At 33.1% G+C, this 25484-nt stretch overlaps 2 protein-coding genes across 5 annotated transcripts; one reads left to right on the top strand and one right to left on the bottom strand.

The window, feature by feature from the left end:
• Positions 1-554: 554 nt before the first annotated feature.
• LOC133292536 (imidazole glycerol phosphate synthase hisHF, chloroplastic) lies at positions 555-12227 on the top strand. The gene is made up of 19 exons (XM_061490951.1): positions 555-724; positions 840-922; positions 999-1093; positions 2105-2208; positions 4238-4407; positions 4522-4636; positions 5219-5274; positions 5366-5404; positions 5510-5608; positions 5748-5810; positions 5890-5952; positions 6404-6486; positions 6631-6739; positions 6826-6879; positions 7705-7792; positions 8613-8650; positions 9767-9872; positions 11043-11209; positions 11749-12227. The coding sequence occupies exons 1-19, from the start codon at positions 574-576 to the stop codon at positions 11806-11808; spliced, it is 1743 nt and encodes a 580-aa protein (XP_061346935.1). The 5' UTR covers positions 555-573; the 3' UTR covers positions 11809-12227.
• Positions 12228-14320: 2093 nt separating this feature from the next.
• On the bottom strand, positions 14321-24775 carry LOC133292537 (dihydrolipoyllysine-residue succinyltransferase component of 2-oxoglutarate dehydrogenase complex 2, mitochondrial-like). 4 transcript variants are annotated; one of them, XM_061490954.1, is made up of 15 exons: positions 24678-24775; positions 24288-24380; positions 24084-24161; positions 23257-23317; positions 23132-23159; positions 22225-22286; positions 19418-19492; positions 19247-19302; positions 19077-19121; positions 18678-18938; positions 18487-18581; positions 16562-16652; positions 16371-16481; positions 15678-15872; positions 14321-14802 (listed from the first exon to the last, which is right to left on the bottom strand). In XM_061490954.1, the coding sequence occupies exons 2-15, from the start codon at positions 24336-24338 to the stop codon at positions 14611-14613; spliced, it is 1401 nt and encodes a 466-aa protein (XP_061346938.1). In that variant the 5' UTR covers positions 24339-24380; positions 24678-24775; the 3' UTR covers positions 14321-14610. The 4 variants fall into 4 exon arrangements, with proteins under 4 accessions (XP_061346938.1, XP_061346937.1, XP_061346939.1 ...); XM_061490953.1 differs by lacking the exons at positions 23132-23159; positions 23257-23317; positions 24084-24161; positions 24288-24380; positions 24678-24775 and adding an exon at positions 21400-21459 and having other exon boundaries at positions 19418-21290; positions 22225-22267; XM_061490955.1 differs by lacking the exons at positions 22225-22286; positions 23132-23159; positions 23257-23317; ... (1 more) ...; positions 24288-24380; positions 24678-24775 and adding an exon at positions 21158-21474.
• Positions 24776-25484: the final 709 nt, after the last annotated feature.

Below are 25484 nucleotides of genomic sequence, written 5' to 3'. Positions count from 1 at the left end.
AAAAATGTTTAAGATATAATTTTGTGTCATTTAAAATTTTAACAGTTGATTTTTCGTCAATCAACGATTATAATTTATTGGGTCAAATTTATTAATTAATTAATAATTCACAATAAAATCTAATAAATCTTAACCATTAATTGACAAAAATCAATGGTTCAAATTTAAAAAATGACATAAAATTATATCCTGGACAAATGTTTTTCTCTAAAATATATGCACATTTATAACCAAAAAAAAGAAAAGTTATTGAAATCTATTTCTTTGAAGTTTTAATCAATTGTTGTAATTCTACAGCTTATTCTACAAAATGAGGGGTGCATCCCTTATTTAGAGAAGTCTAAGCACTCTTTTTTAATATACTCTTTTTTATTGGATTAATAGGTAATATCAGTATAAATTTTATTTAGTAATAATTTTTTTTTTTTTTTAAAAAAAGAGTTCGTCTTGTAAAGAATGAACATGAGGATGAGTTGCTCAAACGACGCCGTAAGTCATATTGCATAGTAAGACAAGGAACATGACATAGAAGTAAACAACAGTGTACAATGTTGTGAAGCATCAGCAACAACAATGGAGGCGCCGCCATTTGCTTCTTCTGCTTCGTCTTCCTCTCTCCTTTTTCTTCGCAAAAATCCACTCTCATTCACAAGATCCTCTCATTTTGGCAATATCAAATACTCGAGGAACTTCTCTGTTCGTGCCTCCTCTTCTCAGGATTCTGGTTTGTCCTCTCTTTCTGGAAATACCCTTTTGAAAATCTCTCTTTTTTTTTTTATTGTGAGGTTTTGGTTTTGTTCCACAACCTCTCATTTTCTCTTCTGCTTCGTGATTTTTAGTTGTGACTTTGCTTGATTATGGTGCTGGCAATGTTCGAAGTGTAAGGAATGCTATCAGACACCTCGGGTTTGACATCAAAGATGTAAGCTTTTTACACAATTTCTTAATGGGGTTGTTTTTGTTGGTGCGTTTTGAATCTGAAACAACTTTGTTACTAGGTGCAAACTCCTCAAGACATTTTGAATGCTAGCCGCCTAATCTTTCCAGGTGTTGGAGCATTTGCACCAGCCATGGAGGTGTTAAGCAAAACTGGGTATTTTTTTAACTGGTGTCTTTTTTTTAAATCTTTTTCTTTGATGATATAGTAGTAGTAGTACTAGTACTCTGCTTGTGGTGGGATATTTCTACTGGGTTGAAATAGTAGGCTATTCAAGGAAAACACAGGACATGACTGGGGATCTGCATGGGTTGAACCAAACCGAATTTTTTGAAAAACCGAACCGAATTGGTTTAAATGGTTCGATTCGAAAATGGTTCGGTTCAAAAGTGGTTCGGTTCGGTTGGAAATGGTTCGGTTCGGTTTGCAACCGGTTCGGGTCAACCCTATTTTGAAAAGAAAAAAAATTAAAAATTTAAAAAATAAAGTTATAAAAATCAATTTGGTTCGGTTCGGTTCGGTTCAAAATGGTTCGGTTCTTAAACTGGTTCTAAAAACCGGTTCGGTTAATGAACTTGTTCTTTAAAAACCGGTTCGGTTCATGAACTAGTTTTTAAAAACCGGTTATTTTAAGGGCGGTTTGGTTCGGTTCAGTTTTTTGGTTATTTTGCACACCCCTAGACAGGACAGGGTATTATTTCCAAATTATGCAATACTAATAGTTAAAACTATTAGTAAAAATGAGTTAAAACTATTAGTAAAAATGAGTTAAAACTATGTACATTAAAAATGAGTTAAACCAAGACTCCTGTTATGTATTCGAGTTTACAACTACTGTACTAATTCCTAAGTAGATGGGATATTAAAATTTTGGGGATGATCAAGTTGGTAGTGGTTGTTATATACTATTGGTATTATGTATAAAATAAACTCATTTGGCACATCTCAGGTGCCTTTTAAATTGTGTAATGTCTCCTTGTCTCTTTAGTTCTGCTGAATTTATCAGTTCAGATTTTAAACTAGGCGTTGTCATGTATACATTTAAAGTTCTCTTGAGACAATTTTCAGTTTTGATCTTTGAGTGTTTGCAATCTGAATTTTTTAGACTGAGTCAAATGTGTTATTTTGTTTTAGTATCAAGCTTATAGAGAATCATACTTTTTGCAGGATGGATGAAGCATTATGTTCATATATTGAAAAGGATCGCCCATTTTTAGGCATTTGTCTTGGACTTCAATTACTCTTTGAATCTAGTGAGGAGAATGGACCAGGTCAGTTATAAAGTGCTCTTTAGTTTTTGTTATCATTGATAATCTTTCAATTCCTCACTGAACGTTTAAATACCACAGCATAAATAGTTACCAACATTTCCATCCATGTATATGTGAAATTAAACAAAAATATCATATTAAAGGGTTACTACTAGTCACTTTTTATCTCAGATTTGAAAGATTTTTCAATCAGGCCAAGTCAAATGAGAGGAAAATCTTTTGCCTCCATATTTTATTTTTAAGTTGCACCATGTAACATAAGATCTTCTTGTAATTGACCATGGTAGAGCTAGTGCTTCATTGCATGCTTTTGACAGCTGATACAGTCCTAGTTTATGAGACTAGAGGGGTAAATTTAAGCTTAAGATGTGAAGGGAAGCTTTGCAATGCAAGTTTAGTAAGATACAAGTTAGAAATGGTCTGGAGGTAAAAATTGGGGATCAGATCATCCCACATTGGATGGGGATGTCAGATCCATCTAACAAAGTAATGGGAAGATCGATGGGGATGTCACACATTGGATGGAATGGAGAAATATTTCAGGCATAATTTGTGATTGCAAGGTGCCATCAAACTTACATTAAAATTATAGAGGACAATTATATGACCAGCGATGCTCTATGATGGTCCACTAGTGAATGTTGGGTAATGAAGTGCTAGCAAGAGTCAAAAAAGGTTTAGCTCAGATAAGAGTGCTGAGGTGAATGAGTGGATATGCAGGAAAATATAAGTTTATAAGCAAATATAGAAGTTGGAGTAGGACCACCTATTGAGAATATGATGGAAGCTTGCTTAGGCTGGTTTGGTCATGTGAGATAAACACCAATAAGGGATACCGTGAGAAAAAGGGATCAAATGGAAGATGGTGTGATTAAAACGGGTAGAGGAAGACCAAAGAAAACTTTAGGGAAAAAAAATTAAAAATTGGTCTTGCTCTAAATGGTTTTACTATTTTTATTTTATTTTATTCCAATGGCGTTGATTGATCCATGTAGCTGACTCTATTTATTGGGATAATGTTTGTTGTTATTGCATTTTCTTGGAGATATTCATATTTTTACATGTCATATTTCGTTAGTGTTTAATCTATGCTTCTGCAAAATGGTATTTTTATGTAATAGTATACTGAAATATTTGAGGGCAAGCCTTGGAGTAGAGGTAAAGTTGCTCCTTGTGATTGATTAGAAGGTCACGGGTTCAAATATGATAAACAACCTCTTTGCAAAGATGCAAGAGTAAGGTTGTGTATAATTGACTCTCACCCCTACCCTTGCAATTTGAGGAGCCTTGTGCACCGGATTCTGCCCTTTAGTATAATGAAACATATACTGACTTAATATGTGTACGATCAACTCTCACTCCTACCCTCGCAAGTCGGGGAGCCTTGTGCACCGGATTTTGCCCTTTAGTATAATGAAAATTTACTGACTTAATATGTGCAGACATGAAATTACTTGGTTATGACCTTGCCTTGACAATATACATTGTCCTCATATACTTTGTTTTGTCATGACGTCAATTCCTTATCATGGGTAACTGGGTAATAAAGAACCTATTGAGAGAGAACTGCGTGATTTATTGGAATCTGTGGTACCTCCAGAGAGCAGTTAGTTAGAATAGTTATTTTTGCGTGGTTGAAGGTAGAAAATCAGCTTAAATAGTAGGAAACTGTAAGAGGGGGCATTTTGATTTGTTATCATCTGGGAACTAAGCATTAGACCTGTTGTTGAAAGGGGAAAGCCTTGGAAGGAGAATTATCTCGTTAGGTCTGTATTCATAATTCAATAAACACTACAGAAATATTCTTTCTCTTTTCCTTTCTTTGCATTTCTAATCTGTTTTTGGGTTCGTAACAGTGCGTAACCTAAGTAATTTTTTATATGGTTCTCAAACACACCAAGAGAATATGGGAGACAATGCTCTCTAGTTTAACAGAAAGCTTAATTTCCTGAGCACTACAAGAGCAAGTTGCCTTTTTATTCACACTTTTAATTGATGTATTGAACGGTCAAGTATACTTGTGAATCAGTAAAAGGTCTTGGCTTAATACCTGGAACTGTTGGGCGATTTGACTCATCAAATGGTTTTAGAGTACCACATATTGGCTGGAATGCTTTACAAATCACAATGGACTCAGAAATTTTGGATGACGTTGGAAACCGCCATGTCTATTTTGTGCACTCTTATCGTGCCGTGCCTGTATGTCTCCACTTTTCTTTAAAAATTTCCTTGTCACTTTGTCTATTACTTTATTACTCCATATTTTCATGATTTGTAAGCGTTTAAGTAATCTGAATTGTTTCATTTTCTCAGTCAGATGACAACAAAGAGTGGGTATCATCCACCTGCAACTACGGTGACAAATTTATAGCTTCTATTAGAAGAGGAAATGTGCATGCAGTTCAGTTCCATCCAGAGAAGAGTGGAGGCAAGTTTACCTTCCTTTCCAATCTTTTAGACTTTTGGTTTTCTCTCTCTCTCTCTCTCTCTCCCTCTCTTCCCGTTCATTTACATAACCCTTAATCATGAAGGCCACTGTCCTTGTTGAAATTTCTATTATTCATTACCTTGTAATTGCGCTCTAGTCATCCAAGGAAATAAATTTACTGAATCAACATTATTTTGAAATTTGAAATAAGATAGTTACGTGCAGATTTCTACAATCCCTGCTTCTGTAAAGTTACAATTGAAGGATGATCTGAGATTCCAATTGACTCAGGAGAAAAAATGAAATGAAAAATAGGAAACTATCTAATTCAATTCGAAATGAAGAATTTCCTTCGGTTTCTGATATTATTCATAAGATTTAAGTTTCCAATCTTTAATGACTTCTGTTAGAATATGCATTGCTGCAAATTTTCATTCTTCTTTTGGGAGGAATACAGTAATTCTTTGTGTGTGTGTGTGTGTGTGTATATATATATAGGGGTAAACAAAATGCTACTCTTTGTTTTCCTCATTTATTGGGCTGGCTTATTCTTGTTCTGATTCCTGAAAATGAAATTTTCAGATGTTGGTCTCTCTATTTTGAGAAGATTCTTGTATCCGAAGTCAAATCTGACAAAGGTGGCCTTCATACCTTTCTATGTACGTTTTCTGGATGAGTATTATCATTGATCGTTTTGACTAATCATTTGTAATATTCGCTTGAAGACAGAAGCCTGGTGAAGGAAAAGCTTCAAAACTTGCAAAAAGGGTAATTGTCATGGAAAACACTTTCTAATTTAAATTAATTAATATGTATTCTTGGCCTCAGGTGCATTCACTATTTTGGTTTGCTAACAAAACATTGTCTATTAAGGTGATTGCTTGTCTTGATGTGAGAACAAATGATAAGGGGGACCTTGTTGTAACCAAAGGAGATCAGTATGATGTAAGAGAGCATACAGAAGAGAAAGAGGTATCAGAGATAATACTCATTATCTTTTGTGATATTGAACAAGAAGCATCTGAACTTTTACTTTTTCTCTCAGTCACCACATTATTTTTTATTATTAAATTGTATGTTTATTATCTTTTGATGCTGTTTTAATTGTCAGGTAAGAAATCTTGGCAAGCCAGTTGACCTTGCTGAACAGTACTATAAAGATGGCGCTGATGAGGTATGCCTTTGACAATTCATTGTTTTTCCATATATTATGAAGCATGTTCTTTCCAACTAAGCTTCAGCCTTGGATGCAGGTCAGCTTTCTAAACATTACTGGATTCCGCGACTTCCCTCTTGGTGATTTACCGATGTTGCAGGTTTGTGAAATGTGCCAAAGTGGAAGTTTTTATGAATTAGTCATTTTCCTCTTTATCTCCCTCTCTTTCTTTCTTTCTTTCTTTTCTTTTATTTCATTTTTCCTTTCAATATTTTTTCTCATTTATTTATTTATGTATTTTTTCTTTTTCTTTTTTTCCCTCTATTTCTTACTTTCTTATTCTTTTTTGTTCTCCCGTATATCTTTATTTTCATTTTATTTTAATTTATTTTTTCTTTTAATTGTTTACTGCTATTTTTTTATGGATAATGTAATATATATATATATATATATATATATATATATATATATAAAATTTTTATTTTTATCTTTTTTTCTCAATCTTTTCGTACTTTTCGTTTGGGTTCATCTACCACCGACTCCAACTAGTTTGGAATAAAGGTGTTATTGATGTTGATCCACTGTGGTTTCATGCTTGCTATGCTTCGTAGGTATTGCGATACACATCAGAAAATGTTTTTGTACCCTTAACAGTCGGGGGTGGAATTAGAGATTTTACAGATTCAAATGGAAGGTATTATTACCAATCATTGTGGTGATTATGCTATTGTCTTTCTTGCAACATTTATTCAATTAAAATGTCCAGTTTTATAGCTTTATCTCTATGTGTTTGCTTGGAAGTTTTAAAATTTTTTCATCCAAATAATTATATCCTCAGGCACTATTCTAGTTTGGAAGTTGCTGCAGAATACTTTAGATCTGGGGCTGATAAGATTTCCATTGGAAGTGATGCAGTTTATGCTGCAGAAGAATATTTAAGAACTGGAGTATGGAATTTCACCCATTGCTTGATTCTGTTAATATGCACCAATATAGGTGTCTCTTCTGATGTTTCTATGGCTGTCACATTTAGGTAAAGACTGGGAAGACCAGTTTAGAGCAGATATCAAGAGTTTATGGGAATCAGGTAAGCTAACAGCTGATAGTCTACTCTTTTTTCTTATTTGTATAGAGGTAAGTACTTGAGACTCCCTAAACATGCATGTAACCTTTGACCTTTTTTTTCCCCTATTCATAAAATAAATTATCTAAATTATTACCATGTTCTCTCAAAGTAATGTGTTATTTTGTTGATCAAATTTCTAAACAATTACTGTCAGTTTTAATAAATGATAATTATTTAATGGTGAGATATTAAACTAGTTTGGCTTATTAAATTTAGTTTCTCCTGATTATAATGGTATTTTAATACATTGAATGTCATATGTGATTACAATATGTTTTATAAAAGAAAATGTGATTACAATATGCCTCCTAACTCCTAAGTGATTTCTGTACAGTAGTTTTGAGTTTTGACGTTAAGAATTATCTCAATTTTCAATCTCTATTTAGAAAAAGAAAAATTATTCAACTTTTAAAAATCATTTTGTAAGATAGAAAATAATAAAATAAAAGTTTAAATATTTTGCACCGCATTTCTTGATGTCAAATGAGCAGTCAGGTAACTAATTATCTTGACCATAACCACATCACAAAAAATAGAAAGTGTTGTACATACACTTGTCAACCAGCTTAATTGTGATGCAAGACATATATGGTTTATACAAGCTAAGGGGTAGCCTGGATTAATAGTTGGGATAAGAACTTCCCTTTCTCTTAAAAAGAAAGTGGGGTCCATGCTCTTATGTCTAGAAGATAGTACTTTGTTACATATTTCACTAAATTCAAATTGGATGTTGGCAAGCCCATCTGGATTCAATTGTCTACATACCAATTAATTTTCAATTTGCAGGCTGTGGTTGTCAGTATTGATCCTCGTAGAGTGTACATAAAGGATCCTAATGATGTGCAATTCAAGACCATAAGGGTTTCAAGTCGAGGTGATGATCATTCTTTTTTCCTGATTTTATTTTTTGTATGTCTCTGAAACATCTAAATTCATACGCTAATGAATAATAATATACGTGGAACATCTTTCTTTGGTCAAATATACAATAGGAAGATCTGGTCTCTTTAAGTTTGTGTAAAGAACCAATTTAACTCAAAAGCTTAAGCTATTGGATGAGACTACATTAATGGTTTTATATATCTCAATATGCTCCTTCACACGAGAGCCCACTGGGCTTGAAGGGGGGACGTGTGCGAAGAAAGAAATTCCACTAGAAAGAAAGTGGGGGGCGGTGAGGATCGAATCTGGTACACCGAGGCTCTGATACCATGTAAAGAACCAATTCAACCCAAAAGCTTAAGCTATTGGGTGTGGCTACATTAATGGTTTTATATATCTTAATAGTTTGTCATGAATAATTAGGCATAGTAATTGTTTGAAGTAGGGACTTCCTATTTATGTACTCTGTTCTCTTTTGTTGTCATTTTATCTCCCTTTTCCTTTGATGTAACAGTTATTCCTATTACTTATATAATATCGATATGACATTAGATTCAGCTGTGAGTTTCCACAGCTATCGTGATGTTACTTCTAACAAATTGAGCTAATGCATAGTACTCCATATTGGAATATATTTTTGGGGGGAAAGGAAATGTGCTTAAGGTGCAGCAGGGTAATTAGTTGCTATTTTTGATTTAGTTACAATAAACCAGTTCTGAGAGAGAGGTTTTGGGATGTAAATAAGAGATGATCTTTTTATTGAAGTTATATTAAATTTTAAAAAATTCAAAACAATTTTATGTCAATTTCAGGTCCAAATGGAGAGGAATATGCCTGGTATCAGTGTACAGTAAGTTTGTTATCTCTCCTCTTAAATTTTTGAACATGTCCACTGAACTATATTTCTTATCTTAGTTTTTCTTTCGTTTAAACATTGCACCATTAAATAATGGATAATACTAGAGAGACAAAACTTTTAGAGGGGCTAAAAAAACATAACTGGTGTGCAGTGCTGTTGGATTATTTATGGATCTGTGCAGAAGTGTTGATGTGACCCTGTATAGATCCAAAAGTGAATCTAATGGTGCAGATATGAGGTGTGACTTTTTCTTTATCGAACTTCTGTATGTTTATCATTAGCCTTTGATAATTTATTCTTCCTGTGCAACGGAACTTCGCCAGACACATTGAGGGATGATTAAGCTAGCAAAACTCAGAAGCAGCGATTCTCTTGTAATATAGTTGCTAGAGAATAAAGATGACCTAAAATAATGTAAAAATATTTAGATTTATCATGAATAATTATTTTGGTTATGTAGTGATAACAAAAATGAAAATTACAAGATTTGCTGTGATTAGAAATGCAACTGATATATATCAGATGATAGTTATCTAACGTTAAAGAATCTGAAAGTAACACCAAAGAAAGCATATCATAAAGTGGATCAGATGTAGTAGAGCTCATTTTGATATTCATTAACAAGAATAGTAGTAATCCCATCTTGTGGTTTATTTGGTGTGAATGAAAGAGTAGTAGATTGAAAGAGTGGGGTTTTGTAATTATTTGTTCCTAGTCCTACCATTAAGTGGTTCTTGCCTTGGGTAGCAGCAGCCGTATTTTCTGAACTTTTTAATATATTTTAGCTCACTTGTATGACCGTTTCACTCTTTACTCTTGTATTTGTCTAGACTTGTCCAGTCTGTCTTAGTTAGAGGCACATATGATGCCTGCTACTTATATCAGTGCTGCTGCTGGTTATTTTCTCAATACTAGAAGGGAGCAACAACCATCACTATCCATACACACCTAGACTTCAATCTCTTAGTCAATAGGTTGTCATGAGATTGTAATTCATGGATCTCTTGGAATTTTGTCAAAAGGAAAGAATGAAGATAAAGTCATTTAACTATTTGCTTCCTGAAATTTTTATTTTTTTCTTATCTCTATACTTTTGTTTATTATAAGGTTAATGGGGGGCGAGAAGGCCGACCAATTGGTGCTTTTGAACTAGCAAAAGCAGTGGAAGAGCTTGGTGCTGGGGAAATACTACTCAACTGCATCGATTGCGATGGTCAATCTGACTCTATCCTTTACCTAGATTTCGCTATATTTTTTTTCTTTGTTAACAGTGATTTTTTAATATTATATTTAAAATGGAAGTTGAAAAATATATAGCCTATTTTGATAATGTTTGGTTTATTTCATCTAATTTGATTATTTGCAAATGTTTAACTGTTGTCAAAACCCTCTTCATCATCAATGAATTTTAAATAATAAAAATGACTATTGAGCTTGTTTCTTATCTGCAATATATTGACATCAAAGGTGGAAAGAAATGACTCTTTCTCTTTGGTTTTTATCTAGTCTCTCGAATCCTTTTTTACAAATATCATGGTTAATTTTTTCTTCCCAATTTTTCAAGGGTAAAATTGATATATGCCTTTAACTTGTCCCTATAATTGTTATGGGGATAAAATTACTTATATGCAAATAGATTGAGCTGTCTTGTTGCATTCATTAGTTTTTTTTTTCTTGTTCTTTATTATATATAAATTTTCCTTTAATTTGGAGGATATCTTATTCATCCTCCTATTTGTACTTTCCCTCTTTTCTCTATAATAAACCTAGGTTGTTAGTAGCGGCCCGTAGCGCCGCTAAACCGCTACCGTAGCGGGTAGCGGCGGTCGGCCGCTACAAACCGCGACGCTACGCGACATTGGCCGTAGCGGAAGGTAGCGGCGTAGCGTAGCAGCAATACTTCTACCCGCTACCCCGCTACACCACTCCCATGTTGGAATTTGATGGAGAATCTGGAGATGATGATGATTTTCTATATTAGTTCACTTCTTGTACTTGACTATTTGACAATTTTATTGTTCAGTTGTGTTTAATTTTGGATCCTTCCTTTATGTTCCTTGTATTTGACATTGATTGTGGAATTATGTGTTTGATTTTGTGTGACTTCTTATGTTTGAGCATTAATACTAAAAGCGGTATTGCCTCGTTTCTTGACTGTTACTATAATATATGTGGAATTAATACTTCACCGTAGCGGTAATACCGCTACCCGCTACACCGCTATACCATTTTCGGGGTCGGCCGCTAACTGCTATTGACAACTATGTAATAAACGTTATTTTTCTAATAAAAAAAAGGAAGATATGTGGGGTCATTTGACTATGTATTTACTAAAATCCTGCTTTTGTTGCAATTTATTTTTCTCATATTGTTAATATTTCAGGTCAAGGGAAAGGTTTTGATGTAGATTTATCTAAGTTGATCTCAGATGCTGTAAATATCCCTGTGATTGCAAGTAGTGGTGCTGGTGTTCCTCAACACTTTTCCGAGGTTTTTACTAAAACAAATGCATCTGCTGCACTTGCTGCTGGCATTTTCCATAGAAAGGAGGTATCATTTCTGTTTATATCACTTTCTTAATGCTGATGGGAATGATTGTTGTCACAATTAAGTGCATATTGTTATTACTTTCAAGCCTTCTATATTTACTACTTAAGCTCTTTGTTGTTAACTACATCCTATTATTAATCAATTATTGCATTTATTCATTCTCATTTATTAGTATCATGAGTGCATTTAGATAAGCTTTTAGAACGCTTTTATGATTTTTTTTTTTAATATTTTTTTTCTTCAGTTTTTTCATAAGCTACTTTTTCTAACTTTAACAGAAAAGCACTAGGACTGCTTTTTTAGTTATTTCAATAAAAAAATAAATATAATTATCTCAAAATATATTAGACATAATTTTCAGTTAAAAAAGCATTTTTCTCTTTGAAATAGCACAAGCAAATGGGCCCATAATATTATATCCCCCTAATAATCAACTGCAGGTTTAATCAATGTGCATTAAAATGTTGTGTATCAGGCTGATTTTGATTGATTTAAAGATGTTGCTCAAAAAGTGAATTTGAATTTACCATTAATTGTAGGTGCCTATTCAGTGTGTAAAAGAGCATTTGTTGAAGGAAGGCATAGAAGTCCGAATCTGATTTTGCATTTAATGGGGAAAGTTTTAAGATGGACTTCTTAATAAGCAAACCTGGTTTTATGTATCACTTTTCAGTTTTTTGTAATCTAACATTATAGCCCTTAAAATCTCAACTTTTTGGATCATGGAAAGCTTTTCAGAATGTGACCTTTATGATATTTTAATACATGGGGGAAAGTAGGTTTATGCGGTTCTATATCTGACCATTTGTTATTACAAAATTGTCTCATTTGTCTCCCCTATGGTATAGGATGTGATGTTTCTCCTGTGTGTCTGATATTGGTTACATATATATGATGAGGAGACACTGTTATGTATGATATTCTCAGAATCCCTTACTCATTTGACTATTGACTTATTCATTTTGGTTGAGTTCAGTTACACGTTATACTTTGCCATTTATCTTTCATATAAATAGCATATATTTTATGGGATCTATTTATCTTATATTGCATAAGATAATTATTTTATACAATAGAGATAAAATAGTGGGTTCACTATTTTTTTTATTTTTTTAAAATAGTGGATCCCACTTCCTTATCAGTATTGCATAAGATAATTTTATCTTATTTAACATAAAATAATTATTTTCCATTTTATAATCAGTTTTGTGTGGGACGAGTCATTAGAATTTTGATATGTTTGCTATAATATGGAAATCCACTTGTTGGATTGTGAGTCTTTAATTGTCTTTTTGGGTAATTTGCTTAAGAGTCAAACAAAAATTGGTACTTAACAATCCAGTGTATTCAGAATTAACTTTTATCTTACTGATTAAGTTAAAAGACTAAGTGCTTGTTTAGATCAAGTTATCTTAAGAAGAATTTATTTTTACAACTTTCCAAAATGTCTTTTCCAAAAAGAAAAAAATATTTCTTATAAAAAGTTAAATCAAACAGGTAATAAATATTCAAATTCGTCTTCTAAAAATACACGGTATTTGAATTAGTTACTCTGAAAGATTTTGAATATCAAGTTAATCTTTTAATTTTTAAAAAGTGTATTAATATACTTCCTCAATGTATATTCGAGCATTAATTTGGTTCTTAAATTAATGCTTATCCTATGTTACAAAGGCCAAATTAACGCTCAGTCTTTCTATGATCACTGGATAACTCATCTATGTTGCACCGATACCGGGGACATAATATAATATTTTGACATGTTAATTTTAAAAAATATTATATTTCGATAGATACGTTTTTTGAATTTTGAATAATATTTTTAATTTATGTAGCATATATTATATTTAATATTCAATAATTTAACAAAAAATGAAGTTAAACTTATAATATCCATCAATTTTGCAAAGAAACATAAGATATTACAAATACTTATATTAAACTCAATAAAATGGTAATCGTAGTCTAACAAATCTAATAGTTGAAACTAAAAACGCAACACAATGCAACCTTTGAACACTTTTTTAGTCTCTACAATACGTGTTGGAGTGTCGAGGAGTGTCAGACACGACATACTAGATTTTTTGAAGTGTCGGTGCATCATAGACTCATATAACTCAAAGATTAAGGTGAATTTAAGGTATATGTCGAGTGATATTATTCACATAAATAAATGGCAAGGGACACGGGTTTATTATGATTAAAATTCAATACGAAATCAATGACACATTGATTTAATTAGTTATTGTACCTGAATTTATTTTCTATTTTGTTTATGATTTATATTTATAAGTTTGTCATTTAATTATTATTTTGGATAGTTAAGTTCACAAAATTTTTTATTAAAATTCTCAAATGTAGAAAATAAAATGTTGAAAAATAATTCATCACTTCGACTCTGCAATTTATGATATTATCAATTTTTCTCACAACAATAGTAATATAAAAGTATGTTGTCACTAATTCTATAAATTTAACGACAGTAATGGTTTCTAAGGGAATACTACTAATATATATTGTTACATAATGTACAAATACTCCATGTAGTTTATTCTAAACTTGCTTATCTCTATTTTGTTTATCACCACATCTTCTTTTGTTGCTTTTTTTTTTCCCGATACCTCCACGTTGTTTAAGGTTGAATAATTTATCCGTTTTGCTCCCGTGATAACTATGGCTTAAAATAAAGAAAACATTGTTCATTCCGCAAATTTGTGTAAAGATAGAGCTTGAAATCATTAAAAATAGAAAAACCTAATTATATGTTGTGATTAAAGGATATTTTTAGCATATTCTCATTTATAAATCAAAAATAACGAAAAAAAGAAAGAAAGCAAATGATAAAAAAATTGAAATGTAAGTGATTTTAGAATAAATCATATATACTGAAACTTATAATTTACATTGTTTTATAGGAGCAACAGTCTTTCCGGCACCGACAGCCCAACAACATTACCGTGGTTTATGACTCGCATCAATAATATAACTCGGAATTATCAGAAAAATCAAGCAGTCAATAATTATGCCATATGTCAGCCAAATTCGCACCAAATGGCAACACCAGATTATCCAAATTATATGAATTTTTTTTCCCAAAGACTTATTGAAGCATTGAAAGATAATCACATTGTTTTAGGGACAAGCCCATGCTATAGTTTCATACAAGTTATGAGTTAAAAAATGTTCTCCTTGTATAGAATGAGAAAAAAAAAATGAAAGAAAAAAGAAGGAAAAACATACTGATTTAAAATCAGATGGAAATTGGATATGATCCTAAAGAGTTTGCTCATTACAAACTGTAAATCATGACCAGCCGCAATTTAAGACAACCACATATATTAGTGATTAGTCTGAGGTAAATGAATTTTGTTTAACATACTCTAATGAAGTTGAGGTGCACTTCATATGTCTAGCAGAAGCCTACGAGGATCCTCCACAATATCTTTGATACGTCGCAAAAAGAACACGGCCTCTCTTCCATCAATTATTCTATGGTCATATGTTAGAGCAATATACATCATTGGCCTTGGGACAATATTACCTCCAACAACCATTGGACGGCTCACTATGGAATGCATACCCAAGATTGCCGACTGCCAAAAACAACAACAGTATGACATTTCTTTCCAAATAATTGGTTATACTTAATCAACATGGTGCTTCAAAGATATTAGGCATCATTGAAACAAATTATCACCCAAGTCAATTACTGGCAAGGAACAGATCAGAACAATTGGCTTTGATATTTCACTTGAAGTTGAGGAACTCTGTCTAAGAAGACCATACAAGGATTGTATTTATAATAATAAGATACATATGCTTGGGCCTATTTACAGGACAATTAAAACAATAACTAACACATTGATGAAACCCAATTTTATTGGCTGTAAATTGAAGGAAACAGTAATGGAGACAAGCTCCTTACAAACACTAATTACAGAAAAATAAAATAAAAGACTCCTAGCTCATGCTTAGAACCAACACACCTAGTTCCAAGAGATCTCCAATTTTCCCCCAAATATTCACTTAATTCATGCCTCCCTCACTCCACACATTCTCCCTCCTTTTATCCTATTTTCTAAGAGAATATTCTATAGAACAATTCTCTAACTAATTACCTAACCCACTCACCACTTTCAGCCCATCACATATCCTAATATATATACATTCTAACAGTTTCCAACTATACTTACTCTACAGAGAAAACAAGTAGCATTTTGTAAAGCTACTGACTATAAATATAGTTTCAATTTTCATGACATGACAGACAATGAATGGAAGATAGAAGTAAAGAGGTCATTGTTCCTATTTCCTGTCATCAAACAGCCCAATAGGGATGTTGATGAAGGAAAGCGGTCAATGATCAAGTACTATCAAACTTAACATGAGAAACAACTTTATGTATACACTGCATGATTTTATATATTTAAATGAAATAATAGGTGTTAACTTGGTCAAAATTGCAAACCTGAGGAGGGTTGATAATAGGGGTACTCAGAAGGCTCCCATAAACACCGCCATTGGATATTGTAAGAGTGCCTCCAGCCATCTCATCAATTGATAAAGTTCCGTTATTTGCCTTCTTTGCGAAAGTATTGATCTGCTTTTCTATATCCGCAAAGTTCATTTCCTCAGCATTGCGGATAACTGGCACAACAAGGCCCTGGCAAGCAGAGGTGTGAGTAGTATTCATTGTTGTTTACATACAACAGGCAAAACAATAACTTTCACAGCCATGCAAAAAATACAAATTAGATAAATTCAATATCAGGAACAATTTGTGAATGTTTGAACACAAAGCAGGCCAATTATAAGAAAATTAGACACTCATTTCAAGCACAAATTGGATGCCAGAAACCATATTTCCAACTGTTATGCCTTGTTTCTCATCTTAAAGTACACTTGCATTTCAATCAATGTTGAGGAAGATAACTTGATATTCTCACATATCATATATGGGACCATATAAACTAGTCAATTAGCTCCACAAGCAAACCATTCAAATACCACTTCTGCTGACCAACCATGACAACATCAACCGATTAAGGTCAATAAGAAATACTTAAGTTTCATGAAGTATTAACACATGAAAGTGAAACTGAAAAGATTTCTCCACATAATAAAACAAAGTAACTGAGGAAAGCTAATGATTGATACAAACCTTTGGAGTACCAACAGCTATGCTGATATCTATATAATCTCTGTATATAATATCATCCCCATCAATGACTGCATTTACAATTGGCTGATGTCGGAGTGCATTGACTGCAGCCTATAATAGAGACCACATACGTACATGAGGAAATAGAAAAAGAAAGCTAATATTCTTCACTAAGTAATTAGATAACATACCTTGACAAAACCAGACATAAGTCCCAATTTGACCCCATGCTTCTCAACAAAAGCATCCTTATAATCAGACCGAAGCTTCATCAAATTAGTCCTACCATTAAGAAAAGAACGGTGAGGGAGAGAGTAACGGCAGTCTACAACTTAAGGCCTTGATAAAAATACAACATCAATAATAAATAATTAAAAAATGGAGTCAAACTTTACTTTCCTTCATTTTTTCCTCAAATTTTATTAGTTGTGTGTTCCATGATATTGAGTACTATTACATTGAGAAATGCCAAGTGACCTATTAAATATAACACTATTCATGAGTCTTCAACCTTGGGATTGTTGGTTCTTGACATTGCGTAAGAGCCTTTATGATCAAGCCGTCTAAGTTTGATCCTTGCCATCCTTGTAAGAAAAGTAACATGTCACCATAAGGTAGGTAGACTTATACATTATCTAGGCTTCAAGTCCAAAAGACTCTTGTCTGGGAAAGCATGTCAAATATAAAAAAATTCATGGGCCTTCACGTAATAACTTAAGCTTTTGAAAGAGTTGGCCCATGGCAAAATGTTAACATATTAGGGTTTTTAGTAATGGGCTTAGGCTTGTCTCATAGTAATAATACTTGACTTATTTTGTAGCATAAAAAGGTGCATTAGCTTATTTTATTGTAAAATCTTACTATCAATCTCATCATACATTGTTAGCCATCATTCTTTCTCTTCCCTTTTGCTTGTCTAAACCCTAAACTTTCAAAACAGCCAATTCAGTTAAAATAACATAGACAAGCTAAAAATTAGTTATAAATTTTCCACTAAGGAGACATTTGGTAGAGAAGAATTTTTTTAAACCCAGGAAATAATTATTACTGGAATGTAGTGTGAAATATATTTGGTCTGGAATGTTAGTAAAAAGATGTTTGGTATGCTAAAATTTTCTCGGGAATTTATGGTTAATTTTACTGAGTGTGTGTTTGGTTGGTTGTGAAATATTAGTGGGAATGTGAGGTTATTTTACGAAAATAACCCCACTTTAAACTTGTACCAATCTGTTTGGTCGACATACTGTTTTCATGAAGGTTAATTTTGTCAATAAATTGCACCTCAATTTCTACTTCCCCGGGCAACAAAAGGTTCCATCCAATATATGGAACTTCAATTCTGCAGACCGTACAATAAATTGCACATAACATGGTTTTCCGCGAAACGTTTGTAGTCTGGATTTTTTTCTTTTTTGCCTTACCAAACACGAGTTTATTATTTGTCTAAGCATGCTTTCCCAGGGAACGAAAAAAAACCCGGTAACAAACGCCCCCTAAGGGGGAATAGGTCAACTACGATGTGAATGTGTACCAATGCCTCACCTACCCACCCAGATTCTGTAAATCAAAAATAAGAAAGCCACACACAGTAGGATTTAGGAGATTAATAGCATGTTTCATTGAGCCTTATTTGTGGCAGCGGCACTGTGCCTTAGTATAGTATTGCTCTAGTTTCCAGTCTACATATATTTAAACTTAGTTAGCAGAGGTAAGTTTGTTTGGCATTCCCTTGTGTAAAGGGTGACTTTGGTATCAGCTTTCTCTCATTAGGTAATAACCAAGGCAATAGCAGCTCTCTTGGAAGTCAGTTGCACAAAGACCCAAAAAAAAAATGCCATGAATTTCCAATGCATCATAGGAGTAGCAGAAAGACCATGAGTTCAGGACTTCATTAAATTTAGACTAGTGGATCTCATTCCAACAATATAATAGGAATATGAGATAATTCCAAAGGAAGGCATGACCAACTAATGTACAATGGAGAATGCTTATGCCCACATGAAAAAACACTAAAGCTGAATTTTGTCAGCAAAACTTCATGCTCAAAGCTTCTGATAAAATTTGACAAAAGCAAAAAAAAAAAAAAAAAAAAAGAAAGAAAGAAAGAAAAGCTTACATATCAACTTCATTGAATGTTGTCAACATTGCAAATGTGTTTTGAGAATCTTTCAACCGTGTAGCAACTCGCTTCCGAAGTCTTGTCATCGGAACCTTTAATAATGAAGGAAATATCAATACAACTTTCATGAAACTTGAATGCTAAATATTATTCATGTACGTTTAATAATCACAACTATGATCACTTACTCGTCTTTCTCTTTCCTTAGGTGGTAGCTGTGGCTCAGTGGGAGAGTGCTGTGGAGCAGGGGGTGTTTTGGGTTTCTCTGTAATAGGGGCAGTTTCAACTTTAGGTGCTTTCTTTTCCTCGCTAATCTTTTGGGTTGGTTGAGGAGTAGCTTTCTCAGTTGTACTCTCTGATGGGGCAGGATGGGCTGTAGCTTCAGCAGACCTGGAAATGATTGCTATCTTGTTACCTGGTTGAACAGTATCTCCTTCGTTGGCTAGAAGCTGAAATCATTAAATAGATCACACAAGCCAATTTCAACGCAAAAGACACACGAGAGAGTAATTTATGTAATAATTTTTTTTTTCTGAGGAGCAGGGAGTGAGGGGCAGTAAAAACATTTTAAAATTTTTAAACAGTACCTTTAAAATCACACCTGACTCAGGGCTAGGAACATCAATTGTCACCTAATAAAAAAATAAAAAAAGATTAGCTAAATCCATAATAATTTAGGAACAGACAAAATTGATCCACTTATAACAGTTAAAACCCTTAAAGAGTGAGAGATTTCTATATAGTTTCAAAATAGCACCTTATCTGTTTCAATCTGAGCTATTGGTTCGTCAACATTAACACTATCACCAGGATCTGCTCTCATGTATCAAAATGGTACACGGTCAATAGACAAGAATCATTGAAAATAACACACAATTCAAATAAATGAAAACGAAAAAACATATATTCAATAAGTTAGTTAACATACTCTTTAAAAATTTTGCCAGAGTTCCATCTTCAATTGATTCAGCCAACGGAGGAACCACAACATCAACCATATCTCCTTTATCACAAATAAAAACAGTTGATATCTTAAACATATTAGTGATCAAAAGCCAAAACAAAACCAGATAAAAACATGAATGCCAGGGGCTATCGAAAGCAGTGGAAATTAAAAAATAGCAACAAACAATTAAAAAGAAAACTAAAATAAAGTGAAAATAAAAATAAATAAGAGAAAAAAGTACATAAGAGAAAAAATAAAAGAAGAAAAAAAGTAAGATATGAATAATAAACAAATAAAAGGAAAATAAATAAGAGAGGAAAAAAGGAGAAAAAAAAAAGAGATAAAGAAAGAAATATAGGGAGATATAGAGGAAAAGAACTAAAAAAGAACATATCAAACATATGAAGAAAAAAAGGGTCAAACCCTCCACAATGCTAATTGCTTTCCTCCAATCCATTCTAAGACACACCATTCGTCAATTTATATCTCACTCCATTAAGTCTTGTTATACTACCTTCTCCCAAATATAGCCAATTGACATAATGCACAAAAAATAGAACAGAAGTTCCGAAATGTAATAAAAAGTAACACTATAATCCTCTACATTGTAATAATAAGCATTTAAACTGATACATAGTCACATGGTTTGTACATGACTACAGAACCATGTTCTTATGCATAGCTAACCATTCCATTATGAGAAAACAATATATACAAGAATTACAATACAACCAAATATAAGAAAATAGAAAAAATCATGGAGTTCGATGTTGGAGAGATGTTATCAGTAATTCATTATAGAATTGGAGGACAATATCGTGCTTTTTCCCTTGTCATGGTAAAGAATTTGGGTTTACTTCTAACATGTAGCACTGTAATGAATCATTCTTAAAGTGTATATTAAGGTAACACAGTTTGACCAAAACTCATGATTATTAAATCATTTCTATTACAAAAAAACTTCCCATGAAACACCAACTTGCAAGGATAAAGGTGAGGGAAATCCTTATACATAGCCTTACCATTGCATTTTTTAGCAAAGAGTCTGTTACCCGGATTCGAGCATGTGACCTTTTAGTCACACGAGCAATTTTCATCACTGCTCTAGGCTCGCCCTAAAAATTTTTATGGCATGAGGATAAGAAGCAAGATCAAGAAGAGTGGAGGAACATATGTAGGGGTAAACCATGGCTCATTCAAATTTCTAAAATGACTTTGTTCTATCTTCAACATTTGAAAATGTATAAAAATAGTAGACCCCTCCCCCTCCTCCAAAAAAAAGGAAGAAAAAAACAAAGGAAAGGAAAAACAGACTTAGCTCACCAACTCTTGAGATTTCAGCACCTGACAATATCAATAATTTGATAATATACTTCAAATTGTTTAAATTTGGTGGACACGCAATAACAGCATGATAACTCTAATGAAATAACTTATAATTAGAGGTTGGGATCCATTGTTGTCCCTGTCATTGTAAGAATATACCTTTCAATAGTTCCTTACAAAATTGATATCGATCAATCTGGCCATTGAATTACAAGTAATAATAGTTTATTTTGCATACTAAATTTTCAAAATTTAAGCTACTATAATCAGGTCGTAAAACGGTTGAACTATTCTCTTTCTTGAAAAGTATATTTTACATTGAAATTAACAGATATTCGTATGCTATAAAATAATCTTATGAAAGTGTATAAGTATGATGCAAACTTGCATTCCAACCATAGGTTTTGTTAAATATTCTGATGCGGTCCAGCCAGCAAAGGTATATAAACGAGACAAGAATAGAAGGAAGTGGACCCCAGCTTTAATGTGAGATGTTGACTCATGAGCTGACTCAGCAATTCTGTTATAACTGTGAGCAAGAACAGGAGAATAAATAGGAGGGGAATGGCAGAAGCAGGAGAAGAGAGTTTTCTAGAAAAGAAGTAGAATTGGGAGAGGCTAGGGACTCTCGAATTTACCTTTCTGTAATCTGTTTCCTTGAAAACTGATTTAGTAATGTAATCTGTATGAAAGAAACACTGTACTTTCTGTATCACAATTCCAGTTCCTGTAATTCTCGATTCCATAGTGTTAAGAACCTTGGGATACACCACCCCAAAAGCTAGCTCAAGGGGTGGGAGTGCCCAAGGCCTTATAAACTCCACATTAGTTGCACATACAACCAATGTGGGACTATATATCTCAACACGCCCCCTCACACAAGAGCCCATTGGGCTTGAAGAGTGGACAATGCAACAGGCCCAGCCTACCTGGACTATATATCTCAACAGGCCCATTGTTCTTTACATGGTATCAGAGCCTCGCCGCCCCCCACTTTCTCTTGTGGCGTTTCTTAGCACAGGTAGGCTGGGTCTGTTGCATTGTCCACTCTTCAAGCCCAATGGGCTCTCGTGTGAGGGGGCGTGTTGAGATATATAGTCCCACATTGTTGTATGTGCAACTAATGTGAAGTTTATAAGGTCTTGGGCACTCCCACCCTTTGAGCTAGCTTTTGGGGTGGTGTATTCCAAGGTTCTTTACACATAGCAATAAATACAAGTATCAGTGGCTGGGCTAGTTTTTTCTCAGATTAATTCTTGAATTGTCATTTCCTTTTCTTGTTGATTTGCTGTTATCTGGGTTGGTCCTTAACATGTTCATCATACAAAAAATATTCCTATTACAATAAGCATTACACATTGTGTGTGCACAGTCATCCTTCATGAATAAAAGAAACTCAAACTATAAAAAGTAACTTTTAAATCTTAAATAACAGAACAATAAGGTGGATGTCAATATCTCACCACTGTCTGCAGAAAATCGGCGCACCATTGTTTGCATGAGAGCCTCATGACGAGAAATCTCCCTACACAGCAATAAATTAATGAGAACATGGTGACAAAGAGACAGATATTACTCTTCCATTCCCTTAACTTAGTAATTAATGCTTTCAAAAAATAAAACTCACTCCCACACTTTAAGATGATTATATTTGCACAAGGGAGGAGGAGGAAGGGGGGAATATACAAGTAGATTTATCAGAGTTGCACCCACAAGTTCAGCAACAGAATTTGATTGAGAACAAATGAAACTAATAGTAATAGATTACCGAACAAGCATCTTTGAGCTCTGATATTTTCTCAAATATAAAGAAGTTAAGGAAATGATGCTAAAATTAAATGAGTGCAAAGGAAAATTTAAGGTGCAGTTGGCTCTGAAAATGATTTCATTTTTACCTTTCTCAATAATTTTTATTACCATTTCTTTTTTAATTCTTCTAGAAAAATGTTTCCAAATTATTTTATTTTTATCCTACCTCATTAGTTAAACCATAAGAAAGTTGATAAAGCCTCCAAACCTCATTCAATCATTTCCTGGTCTGGTTGGAAAGATTGATCTTCCTGCTGTTCCCATAAAAAATATCATCTTTACTGGCTTTTCATTCGGGTGAGTTGACTAATTTTCTTATTCTGCTACTGGAACTCTTGAATAGCCCTTGAATAACTCATTTAATAAACATATTTTCAGGTGCGTTTTCTATTTTTATGAAAGAAGAAGAAGAAGAAATAAAACAAAGCAAAAAAATGCTTAACCAAGCATTCTTAACTTAATGACTCATTTTTCTAATTCTGAGCCAACCATTTATGCATCCATAAAACAAAACCTTCGAGCAATACTTGAAGCATATGACTAATAAATGGTGTTACTAACCTTATAGGCTTGAAATTAAACCAGCATCCTACAATAGCAATAAGATTTACTATGTAAATTGCATCACAGAAATAATTTAAGTTGATAACAGTTACCATATTAAAAAACAATTGCACCAAAATTACCATGTGAACTTCTATGGCTGAAATTCCGGACATTCCCACATCTTTCTGAATGTAATACAATCTGTTAATTATAAATAGAACCTGTAAGACTCCAGGTGATGATAACAAAAAACGGAGGCCATATTCCCTCAAGGTAATGAACATATAAAGAAATACACTTTATCAAGGAAAGACAAATGACATAAGTGAGTATTTTAGGAGCATTGATTATCTACACATGTGATTGTTCCAAGAAATTTACATTTTGTAGTCTATAAACTATGAAGTATCTGGTGAACAAAAAGCAGGAAGACCAAAGATGAAGCTAGATATCAATTGGAAATAGCGCACTTAACTGAATTTTGCTCAGGAAAAAATTAAAAAATTACCACCCTATCAGGTTGAAATTGAAAAATCGTCTATGAATCCCATCACATTTTGAACAAAATTCAACAAACGAAGAACTAGTCAGAAACAATGATGATTTGATGACCCATTTTTGTTCAAACAGTTGAAGAGTCAAGAAGCCATAATGGAAACGTGGTTCAATGAAAAGAGGAAAAAACACAAAAAAAGGTGGTTACAGTTAGGAAATGGAAAACATCATATGAACACGAGAGGCCTTTCCATTTTAGAAAGAAATCATTAACCATAACTATTGTAATTTACAACCATTGTACACAATTAGGGAGCAGCAAAGGACCCAATAGAAACCCATTTTCAGCAAATGATAAATGATCATACACGATGTGAATTAAAAACATATCCTAAAAACATAAATTCAGTAAGCATTAGTATCTTCACAGGATAAGATTAAAAAAAGATATCAGGAGAATAAGAAAGGATACCTCCTTTTCCACAACGGAAGAAACACTACCAGGAAGTGACGAAGCAGAATGGACTTTCAACACGGACCGACCAAAAAACTGAAACATAAATGCAGAATGGGATTCAGACTTCACTTTTAACTTCAATCCGTAGATTCACACAAACACGCTCAAATTGCAAACACATCTTAACAAAATTAGCCACAACACTGAGCTCTCTCTCACCATATGAGACGAGCTGCCAGAAGCAACTCTCCGCCTGAAGACACCAAACATGACTACTCAAGCACGATTCTCTTCTTCTTCCTAACTCCAAACCTAATTTCACAAAACTCACAGGTTTAGCAATTAGCATCATCATAAACTTGAATGTTAAGAGACTGGAGAGATATCATCGACATGCACAGAAAATGCACGCACGGATAATGGATTCGATGATCCACACGGTTACGGAAACAGCGACAACGATTCCGTTTGAAGAGAAAGAAAAAAAAATCACCATTTCAGCTGTTCCAGATTTCAAAGTTTCCGAGCTTTTCCAAAAAAAAAAAAATTGCGATTTTCTCGGGAACCAAACAGAAAAAAGAAAAAAAAAGAAGATAAAAAGGACGGAACCTTGCCGTAGTGGTTGATCGTTCAGAGCAAATCGCCGCCAGCAAGTTCTTTTTCAAAGAGACTGAAAATTTCGTTATTCTTAGGATTTTCGTAGAAGGATTTTTTAGGATTTACGGATCGAAACTGGTAATCTTATTTATTTACGTTTGTTACAAATTTTAAAATTTTCCCGGAATATGATTTTTACGAGATTTTATTTTGTATGTAATTTTTTTTAAAAAAAAACTATCCAAGAATACCATTCAAAAAGTGATATTCTAAGATTTTTATGGCAAAAGAAAATTTAATACAACCAAGGGGAGGATCCACTTACTACTAAAAAAATTTATAACTTTTACAATCAATTTACTCACCGTTGATTTTCTTCAATCTAACGGTTATAAGTTATTGAGAATTAATAAATGTGACACAATAAATGTTATTAATTTTCAATAAATTATAATCGTTAGATTGACGAAAATCAACGGTGATTAAATTAGTTGTAAGAGTTGTAAACTTTTTTGCTGGTAAGTGGTTCCTCCCCTTTAGTTATAGGGAACGTACAACTAAACATAGTATCAAGAAAATTAACCTATGATTTTTAGGAATATATTAGTTTACCAAACAACTTTTTAATAATATTTCCAGAAAATTGATTTTCTTATCATATTCTTAAAACAAAATTTTTCTTTTATCAAACCTCCTGACCGTACCATATTCATTCTCCTCTTTCGATATTCTCTTCCTCTTTTATTATTTTTTTTAATTTTATTTTTCAAGTCAAACTGCACATGTTTATTATTATTATTCACCGTAGAATTAAAAAAA

This window comes from Gastrolobium bilobum, unplaced genomic scaffold (assembly GCF_033153095.1).
Source record: "Gastrolobium bilobum isolate Gb01-03AN ecotype WA unplaced genomic scaffold, APGP_CSIRO_Gbil_v1 utg12382, whole genome shotgun sequence".
In the NCBI taxonomy this organism is placed as follows: domain Eukaryota; kingdom Viridiplantae; phylum Streptophyta; class Magnoliopsida; order Fabales; family Fabaceae; genus Gastrolobium; species Gastrolobium bilobum.
This window is presented reverse-complemented; position numbering and strand designations above follow the sequence as displayed.

Excerpts from the sequence above, each read along its gene's own strand:
- LOC133292536 (XM_061490951.1), top strand. The coding sequence starts at position 574 with ATGGAGGCGCCGCCATTTGCTTCTTCTGCTTCGTCTTCCTCTCTCCTT. Across the intron at positions 6,487-6,630 it reads TTTACAGATTCAAATGGAAG|GCACTATTCTAGTTTGGAAG; the intron begins GTATTATTACCA and ends TTATATCCTCAG. Across the intron at positions 9,873-11,042 it reads CAACTGCATCGATTGCGATG|GTCAAGGGAAAGGTTTTGAT; the intron begins GTCAATCTGACT and ends TTAATATTTCAG.
- LOC133292537 (XM_061490953.1), bottom strand. The coding sequence starts at position 19,907 with ATGGTGTGTCTTAGAATGGATTGGAGGAAAGCAATTAGCATTGTGGAG. Across the intron at positions 18,582-18,677 it reads CTAAGGAAAGAGAAAGACGA|GTTCCGATGACAAGACTTCG; the intron begins GTAAGTGATCAT and ends TCATTATTAAAG. Across the intron at positions 16,653-18,486 it reads ACATTCAATGAAGTTGATAT|GACTAATTTGATGAAGCTTC; the intron begins GTAAGCTTTTCT and ends TCTTAATGGTAG.